The 15,648-nt window shown below is 52.1% G+C and overlaps 1 protein-coding gene across 2 annotated transcripts in view; it reads right to left on the bottom strand.

Moving 5' to 3' along the window:
* The window catches only part of LIPC (lipase C, hepatic type), a 175,044-nt gene that overhangs the window by 25,071 nt on the left and 134,325 nt on the right, over nt 1–15,648 (bottom strand). For both annotated transcript variants that reach the window (XM_045286531.1, XM_045286532.1), the window contains 4 exons: nt 7,538–7,725; nt 5,143–5,319; nt 4,473–4,590; nt 3,519–3,752 (listed from right to left, as the gene is read on the bottom strand). In XM_045286531.1, coding sequence (XP_045142466.1) covers nt 3,519–3,752; nt 4,473–4,590; nt 5,143–5,319; nt 7,538–7,725 — 717 coding nt within the window. The remainder of the gene's footprint in view (nt 1–3,518; nt 3,753–4,472; nt 4,591–5,142; nt 5,320–7,537; nt 7,726–15,648) is intronic.

Raw genomic sequence — 15,648 nt, 5'->3', positions numbered from 1 at the left:
GGTAGAACTGCCCCTTTGAGTTTCAAAGACTGTAACGCTTTACAGGAGTAGAAAGCCCTGGCTGATGGTTTCAAACTGTTGACCTTGCACATCCCAGCCCAACAAGAAACCACTATGCCACCAGGGCTACTTTGTGGGAGCACGCTGCCTCATTTTTTCCCCGCAGAGAAGCTGGTGGATTTGAACTGCTAATCTTGTGGCTAGTGTTCCAAGATTTAAGCCATACCATCAAGGCCTATGGCATCCTAAGGATCTGGGAAAAGCTGATCTCTCACAACATTTACCTTCTGTCCAAAGCAGCTGTTATACCCCTTAGGTAACTGGCTTGTAAAATCAGTATGAGTGAATTTGGAAGGACTTGGCCCAGAGTATGAATGGGCCTCACCTAACAGCAAACTAATTAGGCTTATCCATTATGGATTTTTGAGACTTAACAAACAAACAAACAAACAAACAAACCTCTCTAGGTCTTAGTCTAAATTTTAAGTACTCTCCTATCAACCACATAGCTCAACCTCTCTTTAAGGCATGTTGGAGAACCACCCCAAGATCTGTAAAGTACCAAATGTGAGGGTAGAGCATACGTATCCTGGCCTGCATCTGAAGGCTAGAGGCCAAGATGAGTCACAGCAGAGTTTAGCCCACAGAGGCGGCATTTGTTGAGCATCTACTGTGAGGCAGAAGTTCAGCCAAATGCCTTGCCTCCAGCCTCTCATTTAATCTCACCTCAGCCCGGCCAGGCAGCAATAATAAATGAGTAAGCTGAACTTCAAAGCCATTCACTACCTCACCCAGCTTCACAGAGCCAGGAGATTTGGATTTAAAAACCAAAAAAAATTTTAAAGACCATTTTATTGGGGGTTCTTACAGCTCTTATAGTAATCCGTACATCAACTGTATCAAGCATATTTGTACATATGTTGCCCTCATCATTTTCTAAACATTTACTTTTTGTTTGAGCCTTTGGTATAACTCCCTTTTCTCTCTCCTCCCCACACCGTACCACCTTCATGAACCCTTGCTCAATGATAAACTATTATTATTTTCATATCATACACTGACTACTGTTTCCCATCACCCACCTGTCTGTTCTTCGTCCCCCTCAAGGGGGTGGGGGCGATTATGTGTTGATCATTTTGATTGACTCCCCCTTCTTCCCCTTCTCCCCCCACCTTCCCTCTACCCTGAGCCAGGGGGTTTTGGGAGTGGCAAAGCAGTTATGAATCAGTGATGGCTAAGATTCTTATTCCCCACCACCCGTGCGTGTGCGTCCGTACTGTGATGGCTTGCCTGTTGCTGTCACCGTACTGTGATGGCTTGCCTGTTGCTGTCACACGGGAAGCTGCCACTAGCATGTCAAACACCAGCAGGGCCATTCACCATGGCCCGATTTCAGCAGAGCTTTCTGACGAAGGCCGAGAAGGAAGAGAGGCCTGGTGAGCTACTTCTGAAAAACAGTCATGGGAAACCTGGCGGGTCATCACAGGACCTTGTCCGACTTGCTTGCTTTGGCTGGGTCATCAGAAGGAAGCCCCACTAGAGGAGGCCATCAGGTGTGGTGACAGAGAGGACCGACGAGGGCTCCGGAGGCTCTTGGGGGCCAGATGGACTGGCTCAGTGGCAGCGGCGATGGGCTCTGGTATGCTGTGGTTGGGAGGTCGCTGCAGACTGGCCGTCACTGCATCCATGATACACAGGTCCCAGGAGCAATGTAGCGATTCCGCCCAGGTGCGTTTGGGGGAACCCCCAGCATGAAACCACTTTCACACTGAAGGATGAGGGAAACGGGAAAAGCACACCGGGGTTGGCTGAGCTGAATGAAAACGTGTGGGCCCATCACGCTGAGGTTTTGCACAAAGGAGCAGGCGGCGGCTGTTGGTCAGATGCATCTGACAGGCAGAGGTGCTCAATGCCAGCCCAATGTCAGTCCCGGGACTTCTGAGGTGTAGATTGAGAAGGAGGGCTGACCCGCCAGGAGCCTGCTGGTGATTGGAGGGACAGTGACCTGAGAGAGCGGTAAGGAATGATAAGGGGAAGTTCCCGGAAGGCTCTCTCAGGCGTGGGCATGTAGAAGGCTGGGAGTCCAGCCAAAATCAGATAATGTCAAGCTCTAAGGTCAGCCTGATGTCTGAGGGGTGAGAGTGATGGTGTTATCGCGAGAGCGTGTTCTCAGCTCACTTTGGGACGAGTGGGGTTAGAAGGTGGTGTGCGGGGGCTGGGGGCCTCCAGTTGGCTCGGAGGGCATTGTCGTGTTTTCACTGGGATGGTATGTTGTAGATTCTGAGAGATTTGGAGGGCCTGCGGAATGTGCCGTTTCTACTGACGTTTGCTTCCTTCATCCTGTGCACGTTGCCCAGGTTCATATGAATGTTTTCGGTTTGGGACTTAAGAGAAATGGGATCACAACCCAGGTAATGCCAAATTCAATTCCTGCCAAAGGTAAAGGATGCAACCAGGGCCTGCTGGAAGGGCAACTCCAAATTCCAGGAATCATGGCGATACACTGTAGGAGCAGCCGATGGACCTTTGGGGTGAAGGTGGGAGGTTGGGAGTGTTCCCGCTCTTGTGAGGCCACGGATCGAGTCTGGTGGACTCCTGGCCATAGAGTTGAGGCTGGCTCATAGGGAACCCATAGGGCAGAGTAGAACTGTGGGTTTCTGAGACTGTAATTCTTTACAGGAGTAGAAAGCCTCCTCTTTCTCCATCGGAGCAGCTGGTGGTTTTGAACTGCTGACTCTGTGGTTAGTAGTCCACCGCGTAACCGCGACAACACCAGGGCTCCACAAGGCTCAAGTAGCCCTGATCTATTATTAAGTGGCTCTTCATTCTTCCTTGAATAGAGAAAACTCTTGAATGAGGAAGCTCTAGGGAAGGAGGAGGAATAATCAGGGCACCAGAATTCAATGTTCAGAACGGTGCAGATCCCTGGGGAGTCGCTGGGAGGTGCAAATGGTTCAAGTGCTTGGGCTGCTATGACAGTGTCTCCTCTGGGCCTTTGACACCTGGGCTCTGAGGGGCCCTGGCTCTGGGGCAAGTTCTGAAGCTTGGACTTCTAGACCATTTCTTATCTCTCCTCACCTCACACCCTAAGGAGGAAAAAAAAAGTTTGGATTTTTGGAGTCTACACATTCGTGTCTTGGAATAAAGGCCTGGCTATCTACTACTTATAAATAAAAAAGTCCAGCCCTAAACCCTGCGAACATCGTTCTGCTCTGACATACATGGGGTGATCATGAGTTGGGATTGACTCCACACGAAGGTAGTAGTTTGTTTTAGCACCGAGAGCTTGCTTGTGTCCACTGCATGTGGGAGGAAACACGTCCTGATGGGGGCTCTTGGCCACTGTCCTCAGGGTCTGGGCTCCCAAGAACTCTGCCAGGGGCCAGCCCTGACCCACTCCTACAAGGCCTCTCTCTGAGTGGCCTTGCTGATCTTCGCCCAACTCTTCTCCTCCGGGTGGGTAGATCCCAGGGGCCCCACAGCAGTGTGGCCAGTGAGGTTGGCTCATTCTCTCTCACCGTTCAAGCCGTGGGTGGCAAGGCGTTTGTAGAGCTCCAGGAAGTGGCAGCCCGGCTGGAAGGAGCCGCCATTGGGGTAGAAGTCGTAGTGCGCCACGGGCTGCTTGATGCCCACACTCAGGCCCATGTGCTCCTGAGTAAAGGTATGGATGGCGTCCACAAAACTGGCATCATCTGGGGAAAGTCGGTCGCTGGGGGACGTTCCCTCGAACAAGGGGCCGGCGGCATCCAGGCCTAAGAGGAGAGCAAGGGCACGGTTAGGTGGGGCGTGGGGAGGAGAGGAGAAAGGCATCTGTAGCTTTCCGATGGTACACATCAATGAACCAGCAGGAGGAAGAGGCACACAGGGCCTACTTTCTCGGCAGCACATCTGGCCAAGACCCTTTTCACAGCAAAAAGACAGTCCTTCACGGTGCCGACAAGGAGATACCGGCTGGACTGCAATTAGGGGAGGGAGAGGGGGTTGGAAACTCTCCCCTGGCTGAAGGAAGGTTAGTGGGAAATGCTGGACTTTTGGAAGCAAGGCAAGGAGAAGTACTTGCTGGGTTATTTTCAAGAGCATCGGTTCACATAGCAACGAGAAAACAAAACAAAGCAAGTAAGCACACACATACACACAACAACAAGATGTCAGGGCTGCGATTCCTGACTCCCCGACTTAAAACTCGGGGTGGGCAAAAACCCAGAGGAATTGTTTTGGCTTCAAAAGCCTCCCGAGCGCCCACGTTTTAGGCCCTGTCTGTGAGAGATGCCGTGTGAGGGGAGGCAGCAGGAGTTCAAGGCTGTCATGCGCCCGAATTGTCTCCGATGGGCATCTCCTGCCACCACTGTATTTGCAATGCGGGCCCCCAGCCCCTCTGTGACCTTCAGCACAGCACCAAGGAAGTGGGCCCTCGCTCCACGCCCCTGTGCATGGATGGAGATTACAGTTTGTTAGTTCTCGGGCACAGTTACCTGTGATTCTCCCAATCTTGCGCGTTCCGCCGATGGAACTGCCGGCAAATCCTGACACGTGTGCGCCCAGGCTGTACCCAATTAGGTGAACATTGCTTCGAGAAAATTGCACCGATTCCTGGAAGACAGCAGCCAGGTGATTGCAGGCAGACAAGAGCTGCCTGGATGAAAGCCTTTTGTGGGTACAGCTTGTCTGGGCACCCTCCCTGCTCGTGGGCGCCTGATGGAAAGGAGGCACCTCATTCCGTACCCAACCTGTAACTGGTCTCTCCCCTCCCTCCCTCTCTCCTTTCTGGCCAGCCTAGAAGGTTCAGCTACCTGGGACCCTACCTGGCAGCTGCTGCCTTACCTGACTTCCTGCCTTTTCCCCACCTTAATCCCCTGCAGATGTGATAGTGTTCGTTTGTGTGGGGGTTTACTTGTGTTTGATGGTTTGTAGGGTGTGTGCTTAGCACAGCATAAAAGGAATAGTGGGTGGGGTGGGAAGAGAAGACAGAACAGGGCTCTAAATGAAGCATCTGAGAGCGCCAGGGGCCAGCTCTCTGTCCAGGGCGTGAGCATCCAGTGAGCTTGTCGGAAGAGGTCTCCTCTCTGGGTTGCTATGGGAGACCAGCTTAATCACTCACTCTGGAGGGAGGAGGCGGGTTGGGAGGTGTGGGGCAGGCCTTACCTCCAGCCACCGGAGAAGAGCAGCGACCTCCTGGCCCACCAGGCGGGTGTTGCGGACGGCAGCGGCGTAGTGGTGTTGGGCCAGGCTCATCCAGTCAGCCAGCCCCACGTTCAGGGACTGTGTGGACTTCAGTGCAGCCACCATCTGCCAGACCCAGGCTTCCAGCATGCCGTCCACCTGAGAGAGGGTGGCCACCGGCCAGTCAGCCTCATGGGAGCGGGGGACAAGGCGGGGCAGGGCACCGGTTTCCACCCTCTTCCTTCTCCTGTTCCTGGAGCCAAGTCCCAGGGACCCCCATGGAGAGCCTCCATGGAGGGTTGGAGCCAAGACACAGGGATCCCCATGGAGACCCTGGAGCTCAGCTCTGAAGATATGATGCTCCTGAGCTGCGTGTGTGTGTGTGTGTGTGTGTGTGTGTGTGTAGGGGCCTGGCCCGTGCCTTGTAGGATGTTTAGCAGCACCCCTGGCCTCTCCCCATTAGATGCCATCAGCACCCCACCCCACAATGTGACAACCAACACATGCCTCCAGGCTTTGCCAAATGTTCAGGGTGAGGCGGACCGGGCAGGGACTTGTCCTCTTCTGAGAGCCACTAACTGAACATTTTTCTACATCGGGACTTTCCGAGCTGGAAGACAATCATCTGTGTTGCAGACACACATGTCTGCCCTCTCGGTGAGGTGTCTCCCCGCCGGCCCCATCCTGTCTGTCTCCTAAGGCATTTGGTCAGATCCTCAACCACTGTTGTATGCTTCGCTCTAAAGATCGGTATGGACCAAGAGCCCCATGAACGTGGACAGAGAATTGTTTGCAAACAATGTACAGGGCCTCCCAGTGGAGTTGCACAGAGTGATAGCATTTGAAAGGATCCCTGGGCTGGCTAAAGATTGGGCTGGGGACTGCAAGGTCGATGGTTCGAATCCACCACTTGCTGTGTGGGAGAATGATGATGAGGCAGCCTGGTTCTGCAAACATTGACAGCCTTGGAAAGAGCCACGGAGTAGTGAGTGGTACCCCCTCGTATAGGATTGTTCTGCGTGGGAATGAACTTGCTGGCAGTACATTTTCTGGTTTATGAATAGAATGGGCAGGCGAACGTGCTGATGGGGGACTGGGGAGAGGGCAGGGGCTGCTGGCAGGGTGCTCCGGTGGAAGGAACAGCGCTCACAGAGCAGAGTTGTGAAAGTCTGTCTGGGGAGAGGAGAAAGGTGGGGTGTGGTCAGGATTAGCCTCCGGGAGGGAAGGGATAGGAGGGAAGCTGAAGAACTAATGAGTGGTTTGACGGTCTGACTGGCCGCTCCGGGATAAGATTCATTCCGTTGAATAAGTGTTTACCAAGTCCCTTCTATGGCAATACAAAGAGACTTGCAGGCAAACCGTGTTTGGTTCAAACCCTGGCTTTCTCAGCTCCTAGCTGAAAGACCTTGGGCGAGTCACTTAACCTCTCTGTGCCCCCAGTTTTGACGCCTAGGAAGTGGAGATAGGAATGGTGCCTGCCATCGATAACCACTGGACGGTGAGATCAGTTAGTGGGCGTAACTTGGAAGAGTGGCTTGGAATGAGTACGCGGTCAATGTTACTCACAGCAGCTGTGAGTGGCCTTTCTTGCTACGGTTGCCATTGTTGTTGTTAGAAATCACATATGAGATTGGGCAGCATTTTGAGGAGAGCTGCATTATCCCAGCGTACTGAGGTCACAGAGATGCGTCTAGGGGCACATCAGGTACGTCCAGTGCTGCACTGTGCTCCTGCCATTTCAGATGCCATGGCTAGTGCTCTAGTTGCCACTTGGAGTGACGAGGATGAAGGCTGCCCGATAAGAATGGCAGACATGTAAGCTCGCAACAACCATGTCCTTGAGGACTTCAGTGACCAAAGCCATCTACCCTGTTTTGGGTCCTACCCCACTGGATGAGTACATGAAATGGACGTGATCTTCTGTTTGATTTGAACCCCTGCTGATCCGGGTCTCTGTTTTGGCTGCTGAACCTATCCTTTCTGGTAGCGCATTCCACCGGGACTCCCAGCCTGCTGGCCTCTGAGGCAGGCAAGTTCAGGTGGCAGCCTCCCTTTGGCACCGTCTGCTCTCTCTGGCAGACTCTATTGAGCGGTGTGACCTCTTTGAGTCCCATTTTATTATCTGAAACACGGAGATAATTATATTTCCCCTGCCCCACTTACCTCACAGAATTGAGCTAATCAATGAGGTAATGTGCAGGGAAGGGCTTGGAAAATTAGAATGTGCTCTACAAATATTATGCATGACGTTGTTATCATCAGCTCCCCATCTTTTAAAAAAATTATTATTAAAATCAAACACATCAGGCAGGGGGGAAAAAGACAATTTAAAAGCAGAGAGAGAGAGAGAAAAAAAAGGGCTGTCAGCATTTCCTACCGACCACCCGTGGATTATCATCACCAGCGGCAAGGAAGCATTGAAACCACAGTCCTGCAAGGAGTCCGGGCGATGGAGCCGGATCTGACAGCCTTTGTCAGCTGCTTCCTCAAAGAGCAGAAATCTGGTCTTCGTCTCCTGCAGTGGTTTCTTTGTTTCAACATCTCGAGAACTTCTTCGAAATGGCTCTGGAATACATGATTGGGGACAGTGGTTAACATGGCGCCCTGTTCCCCGCTGCCAGCTCTGGGACCACTCACAGACCTCAAAGCACACAAAGCTAGGGGGTCGTTGTGAGCCAGCAAGTTGGGGAAGCCAAAGCATGTCTCCAGTAGAATGGCCATCTTTCACCAAAGAGATGGAGGCTGACAAAGGGACCATCGAGGGCGTCCAAGAGGAGACGGAGTCTCCGTCGTGCCATCCCAGTGACCAAAGAAGCTGACCCTCCAGTTAGGCAAGACTCCCAAGACTTTTAACTGAGAATCACTCTAGGATATAGAGAATATCGGAGAGGAAACAGACAGAGGCTTCGAGAAGATAAACATCTCACCTAAAATCACAAGGATAGTAGGTGTGAGGATTTGAACACTGATAGTAAGAGTCAGGATTTGAACCCAGGTCCCGCTCTGACTCCAATTCCCAATTTTACATCCTTATGCTAGGAGACAATGCATGGAAGTATCTTAATTAAAGGATACTAGGGGGCGATTCAAAAAAAGTGGATCGGTAGAGTGGCTCAGCAGTCAGCTCAGCATAACAGCAATTATGAAGATGGTGCAGCGCCCGGTTGCGCTTCGGTCTGCTGTGCGTACGATTGCCATGGCTCCGAACGGACTCAGTGACACCTAACAGCAGTAGCAACATGGCGCAGTGCAAAGAGCCCTGGTGCTGGACTACTAATCACGAGGTTGGTGGTTCAAACCCACCAGTTGCTCCACAGGAGAACGACGAGGCCATCTGCTCCTATCAACAGTCACAGCCCCAGGGACTCTGGAGAGGGTGGTTATGAGTCAGAGTAGACTCGATGGCAGTGGCTTTGGGTTTGGGGTTACAGGACAGTTCCACTCAAACCTAGGGGCTGCTGTAGGGCCGCTTTGAGTTTGATATGGCTTTCTGTGTTCTCGTAGGAGCCCTGGTGGTATAAACAGTTAAGCATCTGACTTCTGATGGAAAGGCTGGTGGTTTGAAACTCCCCAGCTGCTCTGTCAGTCTGTCCGCAGTAGGGTGACAACCTAGGAAACCGCATGGGTTCATTCTATCCTGTTGGAATCCACTAAACAACACCCAACAGCTCTCACTCCCTGTCGTCGGGGGAGGGCAGACTCACAGTGACCTGAGAGGACAGGAAAGAACTCCCCCTGAACTGCCCCCTGTGGGTTTCTGAGATGGTAACTCTTTACGGGAATAGACAACCCCCAAGTCTTTCTCCCAAGGAGCAGCTGGTGGTTTTGAACCGCTGATCTTTCAGACCACAGTCCGACTCCTAACCACTACGCCGCCAGGGCTCCTCACCTAACAACAACAACAACAACAACAACAACAACAACAACAACACGTAGGAGCTCATGTCCCCCAAGCAGTCCGTACGCAGGCAGTCTATATGATGTAAATTCTGTATGGACATCGCACAGGGGTGGAGTCAGCCTGGGAGGATCGCAAAGGAGGATTTGCTGGATGCAAGGAGCGACAGCAGGAGGGATTTTCAGGGACAGCCATGCTGCACTCTGGCCCTGGAGAATGAATGGGGACCCTGGGGGAGAATGAATGGCACAACTGAGCCCAGAGGAGCAAAGAGGCAGCCAGGAGGCTGGGACCCCTGACTGGGAGGGCCCTGGGGATGCAGTGTTGCACCTGGGCTCTGGGCTCCAGGGGGCAGGTGACTGTTACGGAGTTTCCTTCAAGGACCACGGTCAGTATGGGGAAGGCGAGAAAGATCATTTTTAAGATTTCACCTGCTGTTTTACTGACTAGCCGTGGGAAAGCCCCAGTCAGACTTTGGGGTAGGAATGGGCAGCCACCCAGCAGGTCACCCCGACTCTGAGTGAGGTCTGGGCAAGCCTAGGAGCGCCATGTGCCGGTGACTCCCCCACGTGGGTGACTTCTTTTGAGATGAGCGGTCAGGCCAAGGTGGAGGCTGTCACCCTCCCTTCCGTCCGAAGGCGCCCCCACCCTGACTCGTGTGGCCCAGGAGCAGTAAGGCCGTCCCGGTCTGCTTGGTCTGTGATCTCAGTTCAGTCCAATCACCGAGGCCCCAATCGCTCTTCCTGAGCCCAAAGTCCTTCAGGGTTCTCAAAGACTAAGTCCTGGGCTTTGGGTTTCAGGGGACAGCGCGACTGAGCGATGATGAACCTACCATGTGTGCAGGGAGGTATTCATGAAGCTAATTTTCCTGCCCAAAGATGATGAACTCGAAAGGTTATTAATTCCCAGCAAAGGGCAATGTGTTTTCGCTGGGGCGACAGAATGAAAGACAGGATGTTGTCTGCAAAGAAGACGTGAGGGAGAATCGGAATGAACTCTCTTGAGATTCTGACGAACCTGCCCACTGGCCCGTGGGGCGTGCCCAAACGGATGGTCCGTCTAAGCCTGCAGGCCGCCCACCTGCGCGGGTGCTAACAAAGCAAAGGCAAGGGAGGGCCAGCGAGGCCAAGGAAGGCCCTGGCCGAGAGGGACTGACCTAGTGCAGAACAACCGCGCGGGCCGGGCCGGCAGCAGGGCTCCTGTTATCCATGGGGTCATGGGGGTCCCCGCCAACAGAAAGGCCCCCAGTAACAGCCACCGAAACCCATCACGCAAAACAAAACCATTTGCTTCTGGCTCCTGGCAGCGGGTGGAGGCCGAGTGGAAGTGTGCTCTCTTCGCCCTTCGCACGGTTTTTGGGGAGGAGACTCATTCTTGACTGTCACTTCAGAAAGAAAAGTCTCGGAATTTTCCAGACTGCAGATGTTTTCCCAGTTGGTTCTTCCTGGCAAAATAGTCCCCATCCAAAGAAACCCCAGCAAGGGGATATCACATTTTAAATGGGCTTCAGGTTAACATTTCTGGGTATTGTTTTTAATGACAATGCTTAATGTTCACACGTCAGAAAGCTGTGACCTAGCTGCCGTGGACCAGCAGTGTGTGATGCTACGAAGCTGTGCGGAGCGGGCATGTGCGTACCTTCAGGCCCAGGGATGAGGTATTCAAGATGCACACCGTCCAGGGGCTTTCGATGGCTATTGTTTTCTGAAGCAGGTTGCCAGCACTTTCTTACGAGGAGCCTCTCGTTGGCCTCACCCCCTTCACGTTCAGATCGGCAGCCTGGTGCTCTTCCCAGGGACTCGTCTCCCTGCGGGTGATGGCTCTTCTTGCAGGGTACCCTTCAAGGCCTTACATTGCAGCCAAGACCCCCACCTGATTAATGACCACTGCCCTCATGGCCCCTCTGCGCTCTCATCGCCGGGCAGCCGTGGGTGCAGTGGTTTATCAGACGCGATGTTGCTCCCTTTGTCTTTGCTCCCTCGAGTCCCATGGGTGCTACAGCTTCCGGTGAACCCTGGTCCACCCACAAACACGAAGCTCAGCCATCTCCCCCTGCAGCCAGCCTTCTCGTCTGTCACGCTGCCCGCTGCTGCCAGCACTGTCCTGTGCACCTGATCCAAATGGACTTGTCCCGCTGCCTGGGAATTTATTTGTTGACATGTGTGTTTCCTCTACCAGCTTGTGAACTCTGTGGTCAGAGACCCTGTCGGTCCTGCATATCCTGAGTGGGAGGCAGGGCAGAGCTCGCGGCGGGTGTTTGGCGAATTTGTGGTGAGCGAGGTGGTTTATGAACCCTAGTAGTGTGGTGGCTCCACTTGGGTTGCTAACCGTAAGGCTAGCAGTTCGAGACCACCAGCCGCTCCTTGGGAGAAAGATGAGACTTTCTACCTTCTTTATGGATTGCAGCTTCGGAACCTCACAGGGCAGGTCTTTTTCTGCCCTTATAGATTTGCTATGAGCTGGAATCGACTGGATAGCAGTGTGTGTGTGTGTGTGTGTGTGTGTGTGTGTGTGTGTTTTAGGTGGTTTACTCTGGGATCCAGGACTCGGATCAAAGGCTGACATTTGATCTGCCCGTCATTTGCACATTGGAACTAAATGTAGCTCATTTTCTTCTGTTTAGTGACCAATGCCTCCTTCCACTCAGCATAAAAGAGTTAGCTTGAATGCTCGGGCCATATGAAAATACCATGGGGGTGAGACAGTGTCTGTCTATCTATCTGTCTGTCTGTCTATCTATCTCATACAGCTGTCACGAGGTTTCCATCAGAGTCCACTTGTACAGAGCTCAGAACGATGCCTGGCGCCGCATGGGCACCTGCAGACAGCTGCGTTGTTTAGAAGGGGCTGAATGGAGCCTTCAGCATCTTGCGTCTTTGATCTGTGAAACATTTTTCTTTCTGTGAACATCTGCTCCGGTTGCCCTCTTGGGGCTGATTCTGTGTAATACTTACGTACTGTGGATGCAGCCGGGGGAATAAACTCTGACGGGGTGCAGTGGCCTGAAGCTGGGTCCTGTGGGGAAGAGCCGTCCGATGGACAGGCCCTCAGGCAGGGGGACTGGACTCTCCCTTTTCTTCTTTCTTAGGGATTCTGGTTTCCTATAATATGAGAGACAGGGGTATGTCCCCTCCTTGATTCATTTTAACAAATGCTTATTAAGCAAACGTGATTCAGTCTATATTATGCTCCTTCCTGGGTGATGAAAATGGTTAGCAAGTGCGGCTGACGATCAAAAGGTTGGAAGTTCAAGTCTACCCAAAGGCACCGCGGAAGAAAGGCCTGATGATCTACTTGTGAAAAATCAGCTATTGAAAAAAAAGCCCAAGGAACAAGTTTCTTCCCTGACACACGTGTGCTTGCCATGAATCATAAATGACCTAGTGGCAACCGGGTTTATCTTACGTTCCAGGCTCTGCTAATGTACTCCAAAACAAAACTCACTGCCTGGAGTCGCTTCTGACTCATAGCAACCCTGTAGGACCGAGCAGAGCTGCCCCATGGGGCTTGCACAGCTGGGTATCTTTACAGAAACAGGCGGCCGCATCTTCTCTTGAGAGGTTGGTGAGTTCGAACGGCCAACCTTTGGGCTAAGGGTCACATGGGTAACCACTGTGCCATCCAGGATCCCTACTGAGGTGCTGGTCAGAGGCAACGAGACCATGGCTTCTACTCTCCAGGAGTCCCTAGCCCCGGGGGGCGGGAGGCAGTGCTGAGAACGAGCTGCTGCAGTTTGGTTGCTGTAAGGACCAGAATAGGGTGGGGGCTTCAAGGCAGATGCCCAGAGATGAGCTACCTCTGGAAGGATGGATGCTTCTCCAGGCATCGACGTCAAGAAGAACCTTGAAGAGAGTGGGATTTTGGTGCCTAGAACAATGTCAGGTTCAGGTGAGGACATGAGGCGTGAAGGAGTGTTAGGCAGAAGAGGGACTGGAATTATCTTGTGCAGCTCCGAGAGTGATGAGCGGAATCAATGGGTGAACTTGTCATGGAAGAAAATGTTTGTCATTTAGTCGCTCGTGAAAATTGACAGTTGAAGGCATTGGCGCAAAGAGCAAATGAGGGCAGGAAAACAACAGAGCCAGGAAGATAAAAGGTCTACAATGTATACTGTGTGGTCCTGTCAGGTGGCTGCTAACGGGCCACGGGTTTTATTCTGAGCTCCCTACTGGCCAAAGCAAAGAGGGCAGCCAGCGTGGGGACACGATTCCTGCTGCGCAGCCTGCACTGACCGGAGACTTGAGATGGCTTCCCTCTGGACTGTTGGGGAGAGGCCACTGAGCGAGGCAATGGCTGTTGTCAGACTCACCATCCGTACCATAGTAAGACCGATGGGTGGATTCTGAAAAGGCTCTGTTGCTTCAACAGAAGCAACAGAGTCCTAAAGCATCGCCATGGCAGGAAATCTTGGAGAGACTCTTCACTGTGATCCAGTAGCTGTCCCTTGGGAAGAGGGAGGCTGGGTTCACCTGAGGTCACGTCTTGAGTCCGGGAAGAAGAGTGCTAGAGCTGGCATGGGAGCAGAGTCTTCGACCGCTTCACAGGACACACAGGATGAGTGGGTGTCCTCAGCCATGCCCTTGCTCCAGGATTCCTTATTTAGCACGTCACCCACACCCAAACCCTCGCGGGCATCTCTTTGCTGAACCTGGCTAGGCATGGCGGAGTCTCTGCATGGTGGAGATCATTATCGTGCTTGCTTGCTACCAGAAAGCATGGTGGCTCAAGTTCATGCAGAAGAAAGGCCTGGCGACTTACTACTGAAAGAGTAGCCACGGAAAGCCACACTGAGTACAATTCTACTTTGATACACCCCGGTTGCTGCAAACCAACTCAGTGGCAGCCATGAAGAAAATTCTTTTGGCACTGTAAACTCATGAAGGTCTAACTGAATTTATTATCTTTCTCCCCAACTGAGGTAGTTAGTTTATTGTGCCAACCTGGCCGATAAACACATGTGGGGCTAATTGAAGGGTGGAGGGATAAATGGCTTGGTGAGTCTTGCCTTTCGAGTTCTCGGGTATCTTGATTTCTGATGGTCTGACCAGGGTGCAGCTGCCTTAGCCAGTTCCCTGCTCTAGCTGACAAGGCTCGCTTCCTGTGAGACATCTGTGAGAAGAAGCCACATGGACCTACCCTAATGCAGCCGTGTGGAGACCCCTGCCAGCGCTGAGATGCTTACACGTTCACTGCCTCGGCTTTCCTCCTGCAGTCGGCGTCATTGCGTGTGTTTTGTGAGATGGAGGAGGACTTTGTGGATTGGTGTTGGACATATGGGTTGATGGGTTAATATTGGACTTGGGGGCTTGGGCAGCACTGGGTTGGGATGTTTTCTTGATGCGCACTTAACCTTTATATAAAACTCTCTTATACATGAGTCTCTGTGGATTTGTTTCTCTAAAGTACCCAGACTAACATACCAACCCACCCCTCTTTCTCTTTTTCCTACCGTGGCTCATAGCATGATCCTATGTCTGTGTTGTCCTCTTGTGCCTCGTTGCCACTGGCCTGGTCCCCACCCTCATCTTTTTGTTTATATTACTGTTTTTTAATTGTTATAAGTATAAGCACACACACACGTTACAGGAAAATCCCACGATGTCTTCATTCCATATTTCCACACACTTTTTGAAGCTCCCCTGTATAATGTAACATTCGCCAATTCAACCCTTTCCAGGTGTATATGCCTGTGCTGTCAGCCATCAGCCACGCTGCCCAACCATCACCTTCAGATTCTAACCCGGAACGTGGCCAGCATCTTTGTATTCCCCTGATGTCCGCCCACCCCTCTTGGCTTCTTGCTGTCATCTACCTGGTGATGTTTTTATATCCAAATGAAAGCGAAATAATTTGTTCTTGTAGGAAATAATAGGAGCCCTCACATCTGCTGGCTGATTTAGGAAGCGAGAAATCACTTGCTGGAAGGCCTTGCATATTAGAAATCTAATAGCTCGACCCGCTTCTCCTCCGCACTGATTCAGAGGATGGCTCTGCTGCCCCAGGCACTCACTGTCATGCCGAGTGCAGCCCCCGTCTCTCTCACCCATCCCCTCGCTCCTGTGGGATACGGGGCTGGCCTGCTGGAAGCACTTGACAGCGTGCTTTGGTTAATATTCCTCCTTCTTAAAACTGCAGGATCATCCCCCAATTTTTATGATTCCCGTGTCATCCTTTCTACCTCAGAAAAACACGAGCACACGACAGTTTTAGGAACTCTGCCCGGAGAAGGAGACGCTTGTAGTCCACACAACATGGAGCGGATTTCTTCCCTAAAAACTGACTCCCGCTGCTCCCTCACACCTTCTTCTTAGAGCGGTTGTGAGGCTTCCGTGGCCTGATGTAATCTATATTCTTGGTCTATCTTGGCCTGGTTTTGCAAGCCTTTCTGTAGCCTAAAGTTGTAGTTGCTCCCTTTGAACTAGAGGCTGTGTGTTCTTGCCAGGCATTTTTTCTTCTCTTCCTTCTCCAAACTTTGTTCTTAGGCTATGTTCTCTGCAGCCCTGGCTGGAATCGCAATGTTTGCTTGTTTTTTCTCCTTCCAAGAAATCGGATTACGAAAGAGCATGCCATTCGGAAACGCTTCCCATTGC

This window comes from Echinops telfairi, unplaced genomic scaffold (genome assembly GCF_000313985.2).
Source record: "Echinops telfairi isolate 266 unplaced genomic scaffold, ASM31398v2 ScPeMD7_8;HRSCAF=38, whole genome shotgun sequence".
Classification (NCBI taxonomy): Eukaryota; Metazoa; Chordata; class Mammalia; order Afrosoricida; family Tenrecidae; genus Echinops; species Echinops telfairi.
This window is presented reverse-complemented; position numbering and strand designations above follow the sequence as displayed.